The sequence below is a fragment of the Hippocampus bargibanti genome, linkage group LG12 (assembly GCF_051943395.1).
Source record: "Hippocampus bargibanti isolate YZ-2025 linkage group LG12, ASM5194339v1, whole genome shotgun sequence".
In the NCBI taxonomy this organism is placed as follows: Eukaryota; Metazoa; Chordata; class Actinopteri; order Syngnathiformes; family Syngnathidae; genus Hippocampus; species Hippocampus bargibanti.
Genome location: NC_142745.1, coordinates 7,952,765 through 7,972,343, shown reverse-complemented (window position 1 = coordinate 7,972,343; position 19,579 = coordinate 7,952,765). Strand labels below are relative to the sequence as shown.

General features: G+C 40.0%; 2 protein-coding genes across 2 annotated transcripts; both read left to right on the top strand.

Moving 5' to 3' along the window:
• Window positions 1-294: 294 nt before the first annotated feature.
• prph (peripherin) lies at window positions 295-6,318 on the top strand. The gene is made up of 9 exons (XM_089010150.1): window positions 295-922; window positions 2,200-2,260; window positions 3,033-3,128; window positions 4,151-4,315; window positions 4,397-4,522; window positions 4,610-4,830; window positions 4,912-4,964; window positions 5,564-5,625; window positions 5,707-6,318. Exons 1-9 carry the CDS (start codon window positions 375-377, stop codon window positions 5,776-5,778), a joined length of 1,404 nt encoding a protein of 467 aa, XP_088866276.1. The 5' UTR covers window positions 295-374; the 3' UTR covers window positions 5,779-6,318.
• Window positions 6,319-7,193: 875 nt separating this feature from the next.
• Window positions 7,194-19,420, top strand: timeless (timeless circadian clock). Its single transcript, XM_089011048.1, has 30 exons — window positions 7,194-7,353; window positions 8,093-8,196; window positions 8,306-8,459; window positions 8,570-8,684; window positions 8,921-8,983; window positions 9,096-9,197; window positions 10,744-10,899; window positions 10,990-11,123; window positions 11,261-11,348; window positions 11,424-11,600; window positions 12,522-12,739; window positions 12,818-12,921; window positions 13,356-13,525; window positions 13,601-13,726; window positions 14,019-14,170; window positions 14,269-14,366; window positions 14,445-14,574; window positions 14,774-14,975; window positions 15,187-15,326; window positions 15,962-16,041; window positions 16,153-16,276; window positions 16,365-16,447; window positions 16,544-16,698; window positions 16,763-16,964; window positions 17,844-17,912; window positions 18,005-18,123; window positions 18,274-18,514; window positions 18,723-18,762; window positions 18,863-18,918; window positions 19,044-19,420. The coding sequence occupies exons 2-30, from the start codon at window positions 8,115-8,117 to the stop codon at window positions 19,172-19,174; spliced, it is 3,711 nt and encodes a 1,236-aa protein (XP_088867174.1). The 5' UTR covers window positions 7,194-7,353; window positions 8,093-8,114; the 3' UTR covers window positions 19,175-19,420.
• The last annotated feature ends 159 nt before the right edge of the window (window positions 19,421-19,579 follow it).

Below are 19,579 nucleotides of genomic sequence, written 5' to 3'. Positions count from 1 at the left end.
CTGAAACGACGTGTGGAATATGGATGAAAGAATTAGAATGGAACACCCGCAGAAGAGGACATAACTTATGAGAAGGAATGAAGTGATCGTGAGGGGACATTTTTAGACATTCAAGCAGCATTGTGATGTCCTCTTGTTGAAAGGATGGAGTTGTCCAGACAGAAAGTGGTGCTGGAGGGACAGAGAGGCAGGCTTCCTCTCTGTGTGGAAGGGAGTGGCCTGAGCTGACATGTGGAAGAGTGATGGAAAAAGGAAGGGCGGGGGGTTCGGAATCACAAGCCACTCTGCGAGTATATAAACCTCCGGCGCTGGTTTGCAGTCTCCAAGCCTCACCGCTCTTCGTTCTCTTAAAAGATCAGCCCGAGAAACCAACCATGAGCCATTCTTCCATGCATTCCTCCACTTCCTACAGGCGCACCTTCGGAAGCCCACATCCAATCTCCATGTCCTCTTACTCCAGTGTTTCTACTCGTCCGGCTGTCTCCGGCGGTCGCTACATGCGTTCCGTGTCACCCATGGTGTCCTCTCGCTCCAGCACTTACCACCAACAGCGTTCCCGACCTAGCGCCCAGCCCCAACGCATCACCTATGACAAGGTGGATTTTACCATGGCGGAGGCCATCAATCAGGAGTTCCTCACCACCCGCAGCAACGAGAAGGCCGAGCTGCAGGAGCTCAACGACCGCTTCGCCAGCTTCATCGAGAAGGTGCGCTACCTGGAGCAACAGAATGGCGCACTGCAGCAGGAGCTGACCCAATACAAAGGCCAGCTGCAATCTGGCCAGCCCAACCGCGCCACCGAGATCTTCCAGGATGAGCTGAGGGAGCTGAGGCGCCAGATGGACGCCATTGGCAAGGAAAGGGACCAGTACCAACTGGAGAGGGACAACCTGGCTGAGGACCTGGGCCTGCTAAAGCAAAGGTTTGAAACCCACGCTCAAAATGATATGAGCGGAATATGATAGATAGATAGATAGATAGATAGATAGATAGATAGATAGATAGATAGATAGATAGATAGATAGATAGATAGATAGATAGATAGATAGATAGATAGATAGATAGATAGATAGATAGATAGATAGATAGATAGATAGATAGATAGATAGATAGATAGATAGATAGATAGATAGATAGATAGAATTGGGCGCACAATATATAGAGATCGTGCCATTGGGCGTGGCCCATCATGCTGCAACACAAGTCACGACTGCATCAACCCATTGCAACAAAGTGAAAGTTTGATGCAAAAGTATTCTCTCACTGAGATATATTAATAATTTGAAGACTAAGGAACTCCAGGTTTGATTTCATCAAGACCCACACTTTGGGGCCCTTAAGCAAGGCATCTACAGTAACTCTCTCCATCAAGTACTGTACATGACTTCACTTGTGTGCTGGCTCTTTTTACTTATGCTCAGATTCATCTTCATTATCAACAGCATGTATTGTTCATGCCCGGAAAAAAGGAGAGTGACGAGGCAAAGGGTGGGGTCAGTAAAGGAACAGGGAGGAAATTGATGCAGCAGCGGAAAAAAAAAAATCAATGTGAGTCAGTGACTCCATTAGGTGAGTTGGCACTGTCCCTTTGCATTGATTAAATTGTGCCAGAGACCCCATTAGGAGAAAAGGGGGCCCCTATACGCCAACGTGAATTAAACATGAGGAAGCCATGTGACGCTTTCCTACTAATTTACTTAATGTCCAATTTCTGCATATTTTTAATGGGACAAGACGGGTGAAGTGGCGCTCAGCCACCAAATGGACAAAAAAATCATAGTGACTTTTTTTTCATCATTGTCGATGTACACTACCAAGAAATATTTCATCACAATATATTTACGATTACAACTATTTACTGCAACTTTGCATTTCAAGTCACTCGATCAGAACTACAATGCAATAATCAATTTCGTTCCAATTTGCTCACAGGCCTTTTTGTAGATTTCTTCAGGGAAATAAAAGATGCGGATCATGGTTAACCTTATGAAGAGACATGGTGACCTTATTGTACTGCATTAGTGGAAAAGGAACAGCTGGTATTCCCACAAGACGTACCTCCAAAAACCTTTTACAGGAGAGTGAATCAACAAATTGATCCAGAGTGCCTTTTTCCTAAGCTAATACCCTTTGTGTAAAAAGATTAGTTGTGTGTCTAAAGAATGTGCGTGTGCGTGCGCGTGCGTGTGTGACGTCTAGGCTGGACGAAGAAGCCCAGAAGAGGGCAGACGCTGAGAATAACCTTGCAGCCTTCCGCAAGGTAAACACTCAGTTCACTATGTTGAAAGATACAATCTGTGTCCCAAGGACTGGTGTCGCAAAATGGAACTTTCAAATTCAACAAATAAATAAATAATACATACATAACTAACTAAATTAATAAATAAGATAAAGTTAAAATTATAAATACATACATAAATAGACAGACAAATAAATTAATAATTATATATATATATAACTAAAATAGATAAATGAATACATAAATAAATAGTTAAAATATTTATTTGTTGGATCTGAAAGTTCCATTTTATATATATATATATATATATATATATATATATATATATATATATATATATATATATATATATATATATATATATATATATATATATATATATAAATACATGCAGATAAATACAAAATAAAAACTACAAAATATGAAATATAACAAAAAATACATAGTAATTAATGCATTAATAAATAAATATAACGTTCTTCCCCTTCAAGGAAGGTTCTTCTGGGATCCAATCTCACTAATGGGCATTTTGATGTCATCCATGTCTTTAATGGGTCACCTTGATGAGCCACTTGAGCTCAGGAAAGAAAAAAAACAAGGATCTGAAGTTTTGTTTGTACAGAATGTTATACATAGATTTCTCTTGAGTCTTTGCAAAAACATCCATGTTCAATAAGAAAACATGTATTGACTACTTTAAACCAACAAGACTGTGCTTTAGCGATAACAAGAGATGAATAATTTTCCCTAACCAATGAGCCAAATATTATACTTTATATTTTACAACATCAAGGATGTGGATGATGCCACGTTGTCCCGTCTGGAGCTGGAGAGGAAGATTGAGTCCTTGATGGATGAAATTGAATTCCTCAAGAAGATGCATGATGAAGTAGGTGCAAATTATATTTATGCTTACACAACACTGATATTTGGATTAATTCTTTCAGACTGAAAAGCAGGAGCATTTAAGCATTGACGGGTCCCCTCAAAGATGCTAAATCAAGACAAGTCACTCATCAGAACATTTGATTTCAATTTGACAATGTGTGACAGACGGTTCTTTTCTGTGCTCTGCTTACATGCTTAAAGGACAACCAACGTCACTTTTTTGTTTCTTAACTGACATCAGAAAAACGTTTTATAGCATCTAAAATACCCAAAACACTCAGTATGATATTTTTATTCAAATGCAAAACACCAATAAAAATGACTGAAAGTGTCCAAAATCTGCAAAAAAAAAGAGCTGCGAATTGGGCATTTTCAGAAAGTCCCGTCCCCAGTTCGTGACGTCACGCCAAGAGGTCTTGCATTGCTGGAGAATCAAAACAATGGCTTCAGATTCGGAGAATATGCTTTCTTGTTACACATCCAGTTATGAATACGATTCAAATAGTTCTGAAGAGGAAAGCATACATGTTTGCAATCGATTAAATAATTTATTCCGTGCCATTACGAGGCAATATTGAGGGTAAATGTCTCACCGAAAAAGAGACAGAAAATGGCGACCTCCTGTGGCCACCTCCGTTTCCACAGGCTGATAAATTCCTTATATTGAGCTTGGACGCCCTCTTCTGGCGGCTTTTGAGTGCAACATGAGGTCCCCAGACCAAACAAGTACAGCAAAATACATTGACGTGATGGAACGACCGCTACAATGCGTCTTTTTTTCGGTCAGGGGTGTTCCTTTAGTGACGTCACGTACAGACTCGTCACCAACTCAAAAACAAGACTTCCTGATTATTCAGAGCAAGTCTTAAAACGTAAAATATAGATATATGCGGTGGAATCTTATTAAAATTGGCTCAGTAGAAGTCATTTGAAGCCATTTTACAAATTATGGACACAACTTGTCCGGAGACGTCGGTTGTCCTTTAAACAATTTTTAAAAATACATATTGCTTGTTATTTTAGGAAATCCAAGACGTTCAAGTGAGTGTGCAGACCCAGCAGCTGAGGATGGAGGTGGACCACACCAACCGACCAGACCTTACTGGTGCTCTGAGGGACATCAGGGCCCAGTATGAGACCATTGCAATGAAGAACATGCAGGAATCAGAGGATTGGTACAAATCCAAGGTTGGCAATAAAAGCATAGAAACAAAAACCGAGACCCAAAGATACATTTTTCTCTTGACGTTCTGATCTTTATGCGAGCAGTTTGCAGATTTGACTGAATCTGCTAAGCGAAATGGAGATGCTCTGAAGCAGGCCAAGCAGGAGGCCACAGAGTCCAGGAGGCAGATCCAGTCCTTGAACTGTGAGATTGATGCATTGAAGAACACGGTCAGGACAGCACTTTATTATGATTTTTTTTTTTTTTGCATTGCATGTTTCCCCTATAAGCTTCTTTCAATTTCACCATAATTCCAGAATGAAGCGCTCCTGAGGCAAATGCGTGACATGGAGGACCAATTTGGCAATGAAATTGCGAACTACCAAGACAACGTCGGCAGACTGGAGGACGAGATCCGTCACCTGAAGGACGAGATGGCTCGTCACCTCCGAGAATACCAGGACCTCCTTAATGTCAAGATGGCTCTGGACATTGAAATAGCCACTTATCGTAAACTTCTGGAGGGTGAGGAGAGCAGGTGAGCGTGGGTGGTCTGAGTTTAAGTGACATTTAACAAGAAATGAGCGCGATGAAATGTTGTTGTTTTTTTCTTCTTCAGGATCAGCATGCCTCTCCTCAATATTGGCATGACAAATCACCTTAGTGAACGTGGTGAGTTGTGGTTTTCTATTCCAACAGTAGGCCATCAAACATTTGCTGTTTACTGGTTGCCATTTTGTATGTTTTCATGTCATATTATTGAGCATATTAACTCATTCACTGCCAGACGATGTGCAAAAAATGTGTCCACTCCACTGCCAGGGTTTTTGTCATTGTAACTCAAATTCCAGGACCCACAGAATATTGAGTCTCAGGACTACATAAACGTTCAATGCAGTGTAAGAAACCTGAGACACTCTTCTTTCATTCGAAAGAAATAGTTAGTTCCTAAGTTATATGGGTCTGGAGTTATCTGAGCTTGAAATGGGGTGGCTGTGCAAAATACAATACATATTGATTTATATAGCGCTTTAAAAATAGCTGAAGCTGTAACAAAGCACTAACATGGAAAAAAGGCAATGCTGCCCCCTTGTGGAAAAGAAAAAAACATTGCCTGAGGCCATGGCCAGCGTTTTATCGGCACCCAAGCATGAAAGATCAAATCCCGAAGAAATTTGCGAATGCAATCCATGTCATATTTTCAATTCCCGAAGAAATTTGTGAATGGCAGTGAATGAGTTAATGATATTAATAATATCCATGTAATTCAGATTATGAGAGTGGCACCAAGAGGACTGTGGTGATAAAGACAGTTGAGACTAGAGATGGAGAGGTATGGAGAAAATTGTATTTAAAAGATGCATTGAGCAGTCCTGTCATAGACGTAAGAATATTTACATAATTTTCCCACCAGGTGGTGAAGGAATCCAAGCGAGAGAAGGAGAGAGATTCAGTCCACACTGATAAAGATGACAAGGACGATTAAAAACTACCTGATGCGATAATATGAAGGCCCGTGCCATGACAAGAAGTAAAAATCATATGGGGGATTAAAAAAAAAGAGAGCAAAATTCCTTTGTGTTTCATTGTTTAGCATAGAATAATAAAATGTAGGTGCAAAGCAAAATGAGAACATTTGGACTGGTGTGTCACTTTGGTGCTATTGAAGCCACCCAGCTGTTTCAAAACACAACTGTGTCATGTGTGTGACAAACCAGAACTGTAATATAACCCGATCCACATACCAGATGAGGCCTTTATGTGCAATGCAATCCCATGGAGTCCATCGATGGCCACGTTTGTAGCTTGCTATGTGTTCAACAGCAGTGGAAAAGAATAGCATCGATTTGAAGAAATAGCTTTACATACCATGATACGTAGACAAAAATAATCACATTCCAGTAGCTTTGCTATCTACCTGTCGCAACTATATATAAAAAATGGTTCAAATAAGGCATATGAAATGGCCGTGTGATCTCACACAATGAAGGATCACATAAGTGCAAATAAACTAACCTTAAACATGCTTCATGTCTCTATCTTGATTGCTTCTCCGTCTTGATTGCTTCATGTGAAGTCACCAAAACCTCTCCATTAATCAATTTTTAAGCGCTGAATCTCATTACGGTCACGGTCCCAGGTGAGCTGGAGCCTAAAGCTTGATTCAGGAAGAGCAAAGCAAAAGCGAGATGCAGGTACACTTTTTGGCCCATTATGACACAAATGAAACAGATTTATACCATTGAGAAGATGAGCTCATAAAAATATTCAAATTCTTTATAGCATACCGACGTCAAGTGCTCATGTGAAGTTAGCTTTTGGCATTTAATGATGAAAAACATATGTCCCTTGCATTCACAATCATATCCATAGAAGACATTTTTGATCGTTCCATTCCAATACACCAAAGACAAAATCCAAGCACGTATGCCGGCATGATGCAAACTCCACACAGGACGGCCACAGACAAGATTTGAACGCCAAACTGAATTGTAATTATTACATTGTGCTGCTTGTTAGTAATGCCACTTAATAAATTCTAGTTATTTTTTTGAATCTGGTGAATAGGAGTTAGTCATGCTCCACTTTGTGAAACGGTTTTATTTTTTACATTAAATGGTGCAATGTAACTATAATATATATTTTTCGATTTTATGACATTTTATTTATGACATGATATTTTATTGTCGAAATTCAGTTACTGTGTAGGCCATGCAGTCCAGTACTGTACAGCGTACTGTACAGTACTGGACTGACAGACAGTACTGCGGACACTACCTGTACTTTGTTTGAAATTGTGTTAAGTATTCCCTGCGCTAGACGGCGCTGATATATTAGTATGTACTTTCCGCTCACTTTAAATATCCCAAGAAGAAGACCCTACAATGACGACATTCCACATCCGATTTCATTCGCTTCTTGGCGCCACACTTGTGGACTAGATGGCGAGTCTTCGTCCTACGTTTGACTTGTTTGTTACAGCGACACACTTTTCTTGATAACATTTCACACTTTGTGCCAATACACGCCGCGAGGCAACGCATTGAACAACTACTGACACGTGAGTAGATAGCGAGTTTTGTGCGTTATGGTGTCCAATCAATGTTGGGATCATCAAATCGATATTTTCCTATTTCTAAAAAATCCAAACTGAAACCCGAATTAACAGCAGGATGAGGAGATGTTGAATAATATTCTCATTCCACCCATTTAGCTATTTGACAGGGGGTAAAACAGAAACATTGTTTAATACGCCGAGATAAACAGTACAACTACAAAAACATGCAGTCAGAATTTAAGTCTTCGCCGAAACTGAAACCGTTTACTTTATTAAGGCAGAATACTTTTATGTCCACAACAATGAATGTCAATAATGATACCGTGAATGTCAATAATGACACCGTTGACGTCTCAGATGACAGTCACCATGAATGATACACACAAATGTTGTATTTATTAATTTAAATATGCTATATGTTGTCTATGAAAAAGGGGCTATGTCTTTTAGCTGAGTGTATGAATCAAGGGCGTTTTGGGTTATTCCGGAATTAGACAACATTTTGATTTCATTATTTATGTTGATTTGGTCTCAGAACAAGTACATTTACAGAGAAACTTAAAACTTTTTTGTGTGATTTCAGATATCAGAAATAATGCCAAAAAGTTGCACCATTGCTTATTTCATGTACCAGGGTTGCTTTTTTTTTTTTTTTGGAATGTCAAAAAGTTCTGACCTTTGAAGGAGGTATTTGGTCATTAGTCTCTTTTTTCTGTGTGAACCCTCACTTTTGTTCTTCCAGAGGGTGTTTGAACTTATTCAAGATGAATTGTGAACTTCTGGCAACATGCAGTGCTCTTGGATACCTGGAAGGAGACATTTACCACAAAGAAGCGGATTGTTTAGGTCAGCGGATTGTATTTTATATTTCCTCCATCCTCATTGGTCTTAATCACCATGTGGAAACAAATGTATACTACGATGACTAATTTAAAACGTTTTCTGTCTGTCTCAGAGAGTGTGAAAGATTTGATCAGGTACTTGCGTTATGAAGATGACACCCGCGATGTCCGCCAGCAGCTTGGTGAAGGCCACATCTTAGAACACGACCTTCTGCCTATTATCACTCAGCATGGGAGTGAAAAGGCCTTGTTTGATGCCTGCATACGGTAAACACCTCAGGATAAAACCTCACTCGTTTAAAAATGTACCGATCATGTAATAAGAGAGTCAAAACTGTACTATGCAGCACACTATGTTTATATTTGTTCTTTCACAGGTTAATGGTCAATTTAACGCAGCCTGCTATGCTCTGCTTTGGGAAGGTTCCTGACGACCCCGTTTTTCGACACCACTTTTTGCAAGTGACGTCTCATTTACAAGCCTACAAAGAGGTATTGCCTCTGCATCTTTTATGATGTTTTTTTTACCCCACCTTTGCCTGTATCCTTCAAAACAGATTGCAATTAAACCATACTGGATTAGCGTTTTTGCGTGATACTTTGTAGGTGCTAAAACCTACCTTTACATTTCAAACGTACAAATAATGTGAAATATGTAGTACAAAGTATCAAAGTGAACAAGTGACAATGACCGAGCAATGCTTTTCTTTTCTTTATTGTAATTGTAGGCATTTGCGACTGAGAAGGTGTTAGGTGTCTTAAGCGAGACACTGTACAACCTTTTGCAAATGGTAAGGGATAGACTAGTGAACATTGTATTTTTTTATTTGTTTTTTTTAATTACATGCCCATTTTTATTGAAACAAGCATGTTATTTTATTTTTCTTCCCGCTTTCCTTCCAGGAATGGGAGCAGAGGCAGGAAGAAGACAATCTTCTGATCGAGCGAATTCTGATGTTGGTCAGGAATGTGCTTCATGTACCTGCAGACCCTTTGGAAGAGAAGGTTGAAATGTTTTGCGGTTTGATTGGATACACATAATACTTTAAAGGACAACCGATGTCTCCGGACAAGTTGCGTCCATAATTTGTAAAATGGCTGCAAATGACTTCTACTGAGCGTATTTTACAAAGATTCCACCGCATATAGCTATATTTTACGGTTTAAGACTCACGCTGAATATTCAGGAAGTCCTTTTTTTGAGTTGGTGACGAGTCCGTACGTGACGTCACTGAAGAAAGGCCCCTGACCGAAAAAAAGACACATTGTAGCAGTCCTTTCATCACGGCAATGTATTTTGCTGTACTTGTTTGTTCTGAAAACCTCGTGTTGCACCAAAAAGCCACCAGAAGAGGGCGACCAAGCTCCATGGAAGGAATTCATCAGCCTGTGGAAACAGGCTGATTAATTCATCACAGGAGCTTGGACACCTCTTTTTGGGTGAGAGGTTTTCCCCCAATGTTGCCTCAAAATGGCACGGAATAAATTCTTTAATCGATTGCAAACATGTATGCTTTCCTCTTCAGAACTATTTGAATCATATTCATAGCTGGATGTGTAACAAGAAAGCATCTTCTCCGAATCTGAAGCCATTGTTTTGATTCTCCAGCAATGCAAGACGTCGTGGCGTGACGTCACAACTGGGGGTGGGACCTTCTGAAACTGTCCACTTCCGGGTTGATTATTTTTTCAGATTTTGGCCATTTTAAGTCATTTTTATTGATTTTTTGCTTTTGACTAAAAATATCTATTCTGATGTCAGTTAGGAAACAAAAAAGTGATATCGATTGTCCTTTAACTAGAACGTTTGTATTGTGATCAGCATATGAGTTTATGAAGAATTTCATTGATTGATTGAATGAGACATCTTGAAGCAGTTCATTGTGTTTGGAGGTCGCTTTTCAAAGTTACAGCTATGAGAATCAGAATCAGAAAACCTTTATTCGTCCCACAATGGGGAAATTTGCAATTAGTACTATCATAGATTTAAAAAGGAATCCGAAGTTTAATGCACTGATGTTCTACACTTTTTAAAAACATATTTTAACTCATTCACTGCCATTCACAAATTTATTTGCGAATTGAAAATATGATGTAGAACGCCATTCCCAATTTTTTTCGGGTTTTGATTTTTCATGCTTGGGTGCCGATACAACGCTGGCAGTGGTTTTTCTTTTCCACGAGTGCGCAGCATTTCTTTTTTCCATATTAGCGCTTTCTTCCAGCTTTAGCTGTTGTTAATTTGTATGTATTGCATTGTATTTTGGACAGCCGCCCTCATTTCAAGCTTATATAACTCCAGAACCATGTAATTTAGGAATTAACACTTTTTTCTGATAAAAGAAGAGAGTCTATGGTTTCTAATAGTCAACATTCTGTGGTTCCTGGAATTTGAGTGACAATGACAAAACCCTGGAGGACTGGAGTGGATACATTTTTGCACGTCTGGCAGTGAATGAGTTAAAAACAATGACTCAAATTAGGTGTAAATGTTACCACAGCTCTCCCCTTTTTTGTTTTCGTGTCTATTTTATATATTGTTCTGATGCAGAAAGTAGATGACGACGCCAATGTCCACGACAGGCTGCTCTGGGCCATTCACATGAGTGGTTTTGATGATCTGCTCAAGTTCTTGGCGTCGGCCCAGAGTGAGCAGCAGTGGAGTATGCATGTGTTGGAAATAATCTCTCTCATGTTCAGAGACCAGGTATAGTTAAAGCATCTTGTTTCCGTTTCATCAATGCACATTGAGATAGATGGCTGTTCATTGGTTGAGGTTACTTGTGGTGTGGCGCAGACACCGGACACCTTAGTGAGTGCGGGACACGCTCGCTCGGCGGAGGAGAAGCAGAGAGATACGTCAGAGCTGGAAGGTCTGAGGCAGAAGGAGCAAGCGGAGAAACGTTCTCGCACATTGCAAAGGGGAAACAGGTGCATGATTATGAATAGATCTTCACAGAAGTATTTTCATTTTCTAGTCATATCTTTATTTATTTATCTTTCAGCTAATTAAATGCAGTTTGCAAATTCCACCTGAAATTACTTATTGATTTGTTTCCTTCTGTCAGACATTCGCGATTTGGAGGTTCTTTTGTTGTGAAAGGACTCAAAGCAATCGGAGACAATGACATGATTTATCATCGAAATGTTCACAATGTAAGTACCGTGACGCAATTTACTGAAGCATTGCAAGAAAAAGTCACCGACATGTTTCTTGCCTTGAATTCACAGTTCAAAAACTACACTCACGACATGGGTAAAGCTATCCGACGTGTTCCAAGGCGAAATCGACAGGCCCGGGAAAGTCAGGACCAACGTCGCTCAGCTTTGAACGTTCGACTCTTCCTGCGAGAGTTTTGTGTGGACTTTTTAGAGAATTGCTACAATCGCCTCATGTACATTGTCAAGGTCAGCAGCTGCAACAGGAAATACTGTATATATTTTTAACAATCACAGTTTACAGTTACTGTAAAGTGTCCTTGATAGTTTTGAAAGGTGCTTAGAAATTAAATGTATTATTATTATTATTATTATATTAAATATATACTTATAAACAGAATTGTAAATCAGTGTATGTTTTTTTAATGAAAACTGGTATATTTCTTCCATTATCAGTGAAAGTATGAATTATTACCGTATTTCCCGGTGTATATGGCGCGCCCAAAAGCCTTCATTTTCTTCAAAAGATGACCCCGTGCCTTATACTTTGGTGCACCTTATACACTGTCAAATACGATATACAGATTTATATACCAGTGTATGTATATTTTTTAATTACGACTGGTATCTCTCTTCCACTGTCAGTGAAAGTAAGAATTATTAAGCTTTTAGAAGCAAAATTCTTGAAATAAATCTCAGTATTATGTAATAGAACACCCTGATTTTGGTATTTGGATTGGAAAGGCCTTTATTAGTCTCGCGGTGGAGAAATTTACATTTCACAGCAGCAAAGTGATGAAAGGAATGAAAGTAGGAAAACAAAATACATGAGCTGCTGGAAAGGCAGCCACTCTTGCTGCGCCGTCTTGAAGTCAAAAGAACAAAAAAAAACTAAATTAAAAATAACATGACAGCACAAAGACAATGTGACAACATAAAGACACAGAGAGTTATTCATTCTTAAGCACTTTCTGTACCCTCTTTGTTACATGAAGCAGTTCTAGATAAAATTTGTCTTCATTATGTAAAAATGAAAAAAAAAACAGTTTTTCAAACAAAACACGTTTTTTTATATGACTTAACATCATATAACAGTTGGAGTACAGTACAATTTTAGCTATCCCAACTGTACAAGTCTTTATTTATTTTTTTTGTCCTCCTCATATCCAGGAAAGCCTGATTCGGGAGCAGTCTCAAGAGCACGATGAGACTTACTATCTGTGGGCGCTCAGCTTCTTCATGGCCTTTAATCGTGGCAACAATTTCCAAGCTGATTTAGTTTCCGAGACTATGTCCACCCGCACTTTCCATTTCATTGAGCGCAACATCACCAATTACTACGAGATGATTTTGACTGACCGCAAAGAGGCCACATCCTGGTCCCGTAGGTAAGAAAAGAGTTGGGAAGCCGGGTGATTCGGGAATTGCTGACCCATTGATATTTTACTCCTGCTTGTTCCTGCTAGGATGCACCTGGCACTGAAGGCTTATCAGGAGCTGCTAATGACTGTAAATGAGATGGACCGATCGCAGGACGAAAGCATCCGCAACAGCGCCAATGTGATCAAAAGTATGGCTCCCGACGCCAAATATTCTACATGTACAAAGATGATAATGCTCAATATGCAATTTATAAGAGATCATAGACGCAACATGCAAAACAAATGACAAACAGGAGCGCTAACGGTATATATTCAGAGTGCCATGCTCTTCACAAAATGGGACAATTCCACTTCCTCTTTTTCTGTCCAAGCTTGCATCTTTTCCATTCGGACCATTGTGAGACAATTACCAGAACATGCAATTTTTTTAACCATACATAAGTAAACCTTTTAAAAAATCAATAACTCTTGACATTCAATCAAACTTGATATGCCGGTTTCCATAATGTGGTGACCACTGAATATGCTGTATAGTTTAAATTAAATTAACTAACTAGTACATAGGACATAGTTACAAATGATTTATTGTCATTGCTCCCCCTACCCCACCCTCGCCTTGTAGGTAACATATTCTATCTGATGGAATATCGGGAGATATTCCTGACTCTGCTGAGAAAATATGACGGGACTAAGCAGCCGGAGTCCTACTTGAAAGACTTGGTGGAGTCGACGCATCTCTTCCTGCGTATGCTCGAGCGCTTCTGCAAAGGTCGCAGGAACTTGGTTGTGCAGGTATAATTTGGAAATGAATTTCTCCAATGCACTCTCTTGATTCACGCATCAGCTCATGATGTGGGGATATTATAGAAAAAACGAGTGAAGCGGAAAAAGTCCAAGAAAGACAAAACACAGCCCGTTGTAGAAAGGACCCCAGAAGCTCTGGCAGATACCTGGAAAAATGTGGAAGAACAACTGAAGAGTGTGAATTTTCAGGTCAGTGTAATTATCTGTAGTGAACAAGAAACACGGCTGACTTTGTATTAATTTCTAAAGTATTGGGATGACACAAAAGGAAAAAAATGCTGTAGTATCTCGATTTAAGTTGGAGAACCCAACTTTTCAAGTGTCATTTTTTTCTCTTATTGCTTTGCACCTGATAACGTGAGGTATGAAAGAAAGAAAATATCATTCAGGATCTTTTGTTGGGCCAGTCTCTTCATCAATAAGAAAAGTCCTACTCCCCGTGCCTAATTATCATCCATTCTTTTTCTCTCTTTATTGCCAGCTGTCCGAGTCTCTAACTGAGCGTATCGTGCCTTTCGATGCCACATCGGAAACTCCTCTTGAAGAGCAGCGAACTGAGGCAATGGTGCGGGTGCAGGATGCATTGCAGGCTCAATTAGGAACGGAAGCTTTAGCGCTTCTTAGGGCTGCCAGGTCAGTTGCAATACACCACACTGTTAGCCTCAAATCCACTACACTGTTAGCTTCAAGTGTCAAAAACATGGGAAGATTAAAGTAACAATTACACTCAGGGAAGTATGGCCCGATGGAGATGTGTTTGGCTCGACTGATGTGGAACCTGAAGAAGAATTGGAACTCCTCAAGCAGATCTTGCATGCGGAGTTGCCGAGTATGCACACAGCGTCTTTACACGGCATGCACATTGCGCCATCTGTATGCAAGATTCACGTCTATCCCCTGATTTCAGAGTCGAACCCTCCACCTGAAACTCCGATGGAAGATGATGGTGAGGATGATGCTGATCTAGAAGAGGATGAAGAGTTGGAGGCAGTCCAGGTTTCTGAAACAGAGTTCAAATTTCTGGACTTTATCAAAAAGTCAGTCAATAAATTTGAATATTTCTATATGAGATATCAGCACAGAAAATGGCCCCTTTCCAGTTACATGTCTTTATATTGTATTTCAGTACGCCATTTGGACTGTTCACCTTTTAGTGTCCAAGCTGATCTTTTGCCTTTCAAATCATACCCCACGCTCACAGTTTTTATGTCGATTTTTTTTTTTCACCCCGCACAGATTTGCCAACACTAACGTTGTGCGTCCATACCTGCTCCTACTCAAATCCTACGCGAAAAACACCCCTCACACAAATCACTGCATCGCTAGAATGCTTCACCGTGTGGCATATGACCTCAAAATGGACGCCTTGCTGTACCAACTGTCGGTTTTCCATCTTTTCAACAAAATCTTGAGTGACGCAGCTGCTGCTGCTTACAAGGTTGGTTCATAACATGAGTAAGAGAAGCCAAGTAGAGCGTAGGCCTGTACCCATGTTGAAAATGACTAAAATGTAAAACATTGCTCTGCACTGACACGAATGGCGTTGTATGGGTGTAGCTTTTCATGAACTTGATTAGTTTGGCAGGTAACAAAAAAAACAAATGACAATGATGAGGCCCATAAGCTGATGTACTTTCTGTCCTTCTCAGGAGTTGGTCACTTTTGCCAAGTACGTGCTCAGCCGCTTCTTTTCCTTGGCAGCCACCAACAACAAGACCTACGTTGAATTGTTGTTCTGGAAAAACGTTGGCGCTGTGCGCGAGATGACTGAAGGCTATGGCAAAGATGGGTTAGTCATTTTCTTTCAAAACTGTATCAATGTAAAAACTGAAAAAAGATGCATTAGTTTCAAAATGTGAGAAACATGCATAGATAGCTTGCTAGAAAAATGTCAAATTATCTGGTAACTGTCTGTCAGAGATGTTTTTTCGCATACTGTGAACAGTCTCGAACACAGGAAGATTGTCTTTTACTGCCGGCAGGGGACACAGCCATTCATGACCGACGTCCAACGTCTGCAGCCCTCTGCCAAGCTATTTATTGAGAGTATATGCAAATTTAAGTGTTAAATTAGTAAAACATAGTCTTCTTGATTTGAATACCACACTCCTGGACGCCTCAAGCACCAACAACTATAAAACAACAGAAAGTAGACATTTTAATTGGTTGTCCTTTCCATGAACCAATAGATTTGTTACCTGGCTAATGACCTCTTCCTGTGAGTTTACCAAGTCATAAATTAGTCCAAGGCCAGATCTCCTACATGAAGATGACAGTTTAACAGGCTGTGTCTGTACACCTCAGATTGACCCCGGATTTTCTGTGCTTCCATTGTGGGCCTTGTGGCGGCCAACTAAGCATAAAACTTTTAAATATAATCACTTCTATTCTGTCTATTCTCTATCACTGTCTTACAATTGTCAGAATGGAAAAAATGGCGGCTTGGACGGAAGAAGAGGAGCAGGAATTGTCTAAACTTTATGAAGAGCACCGGCTCTCTGAAGGTTAGAATTTTTTCATTTACTGTCAGCGCTCCTGTTTGTCATTTATTTTGCATGTTGCGTTAAATGGGCAACTAATAGTGCTTCTTGTTGCTATTTGCGGATTCTTGGCAGATCCAGACATTGTGGAGACCCTGCTGCCATTGCTAAGCAACAGTACACGCACGCGCAGGCAGGTTGTGACCCAGTTGGTGCGCATGGGTCTGGTGGACAGCGCGAAAGAGCTGAAGAAACCCAAGTATGAAGGCCCAAACCATCAACCGACTGTCATATGATCATTTGGAATGGATAACTAATTAACAAAAAAATACTTTTCTGCATCAAAGGAAAGGTACCAACATTGTTCTTTGGACCGAGGACCAGGAAGAAGAACTTCAGATGCTCTATGAAGAATACAAAGAGTCTGATGGTAATCGCTGAGAGCTTTATTGACAAAAGCATCTTATTTATTGAGGTGACTCAATTTCGATTTGATTTTTAAATCCTCCCCCCTTTCTTTCTCTAGACGTGCTTGGCAACATTCTTAAGAAGCTCACAGCCAAGCGTTCTCGTGGACGTGTGGTGGACAAGCTGCTTAGTTTGGGCCTTGTGACAGAGAGGCGAGAACTTTACAAGAAGAAGAGTCGAGGTGCTCGTCCAAAAAACTCTGCCGCACAAATGGTAAGTTCTAATACTTGTTGTAAGACAGCCAAACGAGGAAAACTGTGAAACCGTCTTCCTGCAGAGTGAAGAGGATTTCCTGGCAGAACTCACACAAGAGTTCTCAGGTGAGCCTCTGAACAGAGAAGTCGAGGATGAGTCTGAAGAAAGTGAGGAAGAAGATGAGCTTGAATTGGAAGGACAGACTGATGGCAGCAGGAGCCTTGTGTCCAACGGGGAAAGGCAGGCTGATGTTGGTGCCACAGTCACGAGGCTACATGAGGAAGGTGATTTATTTTAATTATCATAACATTTACTCATTTGAACGATCCAAAACAACAACAGTATCAAAGTCTGGTTTTACAGCAATGTAATTACCACATTTTCTGGTGTTAAGGTGCACCCAAAAGCCTTATTTTTCTTCAAAAGATAACCCTGCGCCTTATATGCCGGTGCGCCTTATATGTCAAGTAATATTGAGCCTCACAACTAATTTCAGCAGCCACTGACTTGTAGAAGCAGTCATGTATAACCCCAGCCTCTACTGTAGCGCCTTATAATGAGGTGTGCCTAATATTTGGAAAACATTTTTATATTAATATATTATATTCAGATTTTTTTTTCATTCATTGAAGGTGCGCCTTTTACAGTATATGGAAAAAGTTGGCAAATACATCATTCGTTGGGAGTGCAACGTATACTCTAGTGCACCTTATACACCAGAAAATACGGTAGTCAGTTCTGATTCTGGCACGGTTAGGGTTACACACCTTCAGACGTTTTTTTAAGTCGATCGACGTTGACTCTTCTGTATTGTCATTCATATTTTTTCAGGATAATACTGTACTATCATTTTATTTAAATCAGGAAGCAATAAACTATATTCATTAACAATGAACAGCTCTACTTCATGGAAACTGGAAAGTTCTTCCGCTTGGATAGCGTGACCTGAAAAGCCCCCCTCAAGCCACAAAAACATGGATGCCACACTAACCATCATTTCAGAGCAGTAGTCCTTCATTATAAAAGTTGATTATGCATTACATACTCAAATAAATAAATGTTACCAACATAGAAATACCTTTCAGTGTGAAGCAGGGCAGACATAATATGTTCTGGGTTATTAATTTACCAGCGCAAGGGTCGTGACATTGTTTGTCATCCAGGGATGTCTGAAGCCCTTCAATGGTTACAACGCTGTCTGGACCGAGCAGCTAAAAGCCGAGAAGAAGATGGTAAGGGAAGTCGCCAAAAGGATGTTTTGGTTGAAAAATGTGTTCAAGAATATCCAGTTAAGACTTGGTGTCATGTGCTCCTTTTGGACCAGGTTTTTCCCAGGCTACGCCTCTTGTACCTCTCACCGAGGCATGTGAAGACGCGATGGAGGACAAGACCTTCCACAGGTTGTTGCGCAAGCTGGGAATGCGGGCGCCTGAAAATGAACAGGTGGGGGTATAATTCTCAGTATTACAGTGGCAAGTTTCAGCAACTCCATCTTGAGTCTTCAGACAAACAGTAGACTATTTTGTTGTTTTAAAAATCCTGCCAATCCACTTAAAGCTTGACATCACTTTTTCTGTAACGCATGCTAATTAGGAGACATTTTGGAGAATCCCAGAGAAGATCAGCCCAGCTCAGCTACGTGGTGCAGCTGTGTCCCTCAGGCAAAATCCAAATGAATCTAAAAGTGAAGATGTCCTTATGGAAGACGACGACGACGGTCCACCCGAAGAACATCGTGAGGAGAAAAGGGAATTCTCAAATTCCCAACGAGCTCATGCTTTGAGAGCCCTGGTCGTTGCACGCAAGAGGAAACAGCACTCAAGCACAGATGATGGTATGTGTGGACACCTCATCCTCTGTTTTTTAATTAGAAGTCTCTCGTGTACCCAACTAAATATTGTATTTGGCTTTTAGTCAATACCTGCCTTTTGTTCTGTCAGCGGCCATATTTACATTGTTGCACTTGGCCTAGTTTTCTCAAGCTGGTAAATGGCTTGGCAAATCATGCCAATTATTTCTCTACCCTTGTTTATTTCATATAGATTTCGCTTCTACTGATGATGCAAACAGTTCACTTGAGAGGTGAGTGTACCAAAACTTGTGTCGATTTGTTCAACCTTGCTCAGAAGTAACTGTTTTGCTTGTAAATGACTTAAGTCCTCATCTGATGTCTGTATTTTAGTGCCAAAGAGAAGATAACTAAAAGAAACAGAACGTTGGAGAGTGCCGAGGAGGAGGGTACTGTATTCTATTTCATTTACATTTTTTTCAAAGGAAATTTACATCAACTTATACTGCATTTCAACCCTGAGACTTAAAATTTCTGGATGTGGAAATATGATTGAGCCAGATTGTCTTTGCAGATGCCGGTTCCACCACTGTCATGGACACTGACGCAAACGGTGACGCAGATTCAGACGATGATGATGTTTCTGCACCAGTGAAGCGTCGCCGGAAACTGGTATTAATTGATGAAGATGAGGAAGAGGATTAATTTGCCCTTGCATTGCAGTCAATACAATGAAAACAAAGAAACGGTTCCTTCTGTTCGGTGTCAGTTTTCCATGGTCACCCTTATACTGATATGTAGTCATGATGTTAAGGAAACTATGTTTATTGCTTTCTTTTTCAACTTCCAGCATAAATAGCATAAGTATATTTTGTGTACCCTGTAATTAAACTTATCTAGCACAAATCTAATTGAATAATTTGTATTTTCAAATAAAATTTTGTGGTCAGAGCACAGTTGTAGCTATGTATAGTATTGGTCTAATCACAATAGTAAAACATAAACGTATAATCAAAGCTGGATAAAATATTTTTCAGTGTATCCAAACGTTACTTGATGATAACGCACTGCAGTTCTGCAACTTTACAATCTACAACCACAAACAGTTAA

Excerpts from the sequence above, each read along its gene's own strand:
- prph (XM_089010150.1), top strand. The coding sequence starts at position 375 with ATGAGCCATTCTTCCATGCATTCCTCCACTTCCTACAGGCGCACCTTC. Across the intron at positions 4,523-4,609 it reads TTGATGCATTGAAGAACACG|AATGAAGCGCTCCTGAGGCA; the intron begins GTCAGGACAGCA and ends CCATAATTCCAG. Across the intron at positions 4,831-4,911 it reads CTGGAGGGTGAGGAGAGCAG|GATCAGCATGCCTCTCCTCA; the intron begins GTGAGCGTGGGT and ends TTTCTTCTTCAG.
- timeless (XM_089011048.1), top strand. The coding sequence starts at position 8,115 with ATGAATTGTGAACTTCTGGCAACATGCAGTGCTCTTGGATACCTGGAA. Across the intron at positions 16,965-17,843 it reads CACGAGGCTACATGAGGAAG|GGATGTCTGAAGCCCTTCAA; the intron begins GTGATTTATTTT and ends TTTGTCATCCAG. Across the intron at positions 18,515-18,722 it reads GCACTCAAGCACAGATGATG|ATTTCGCTTCTACTGATGAT; the intron begins GTATGTGTGGAC and ends TATTTCATATAG.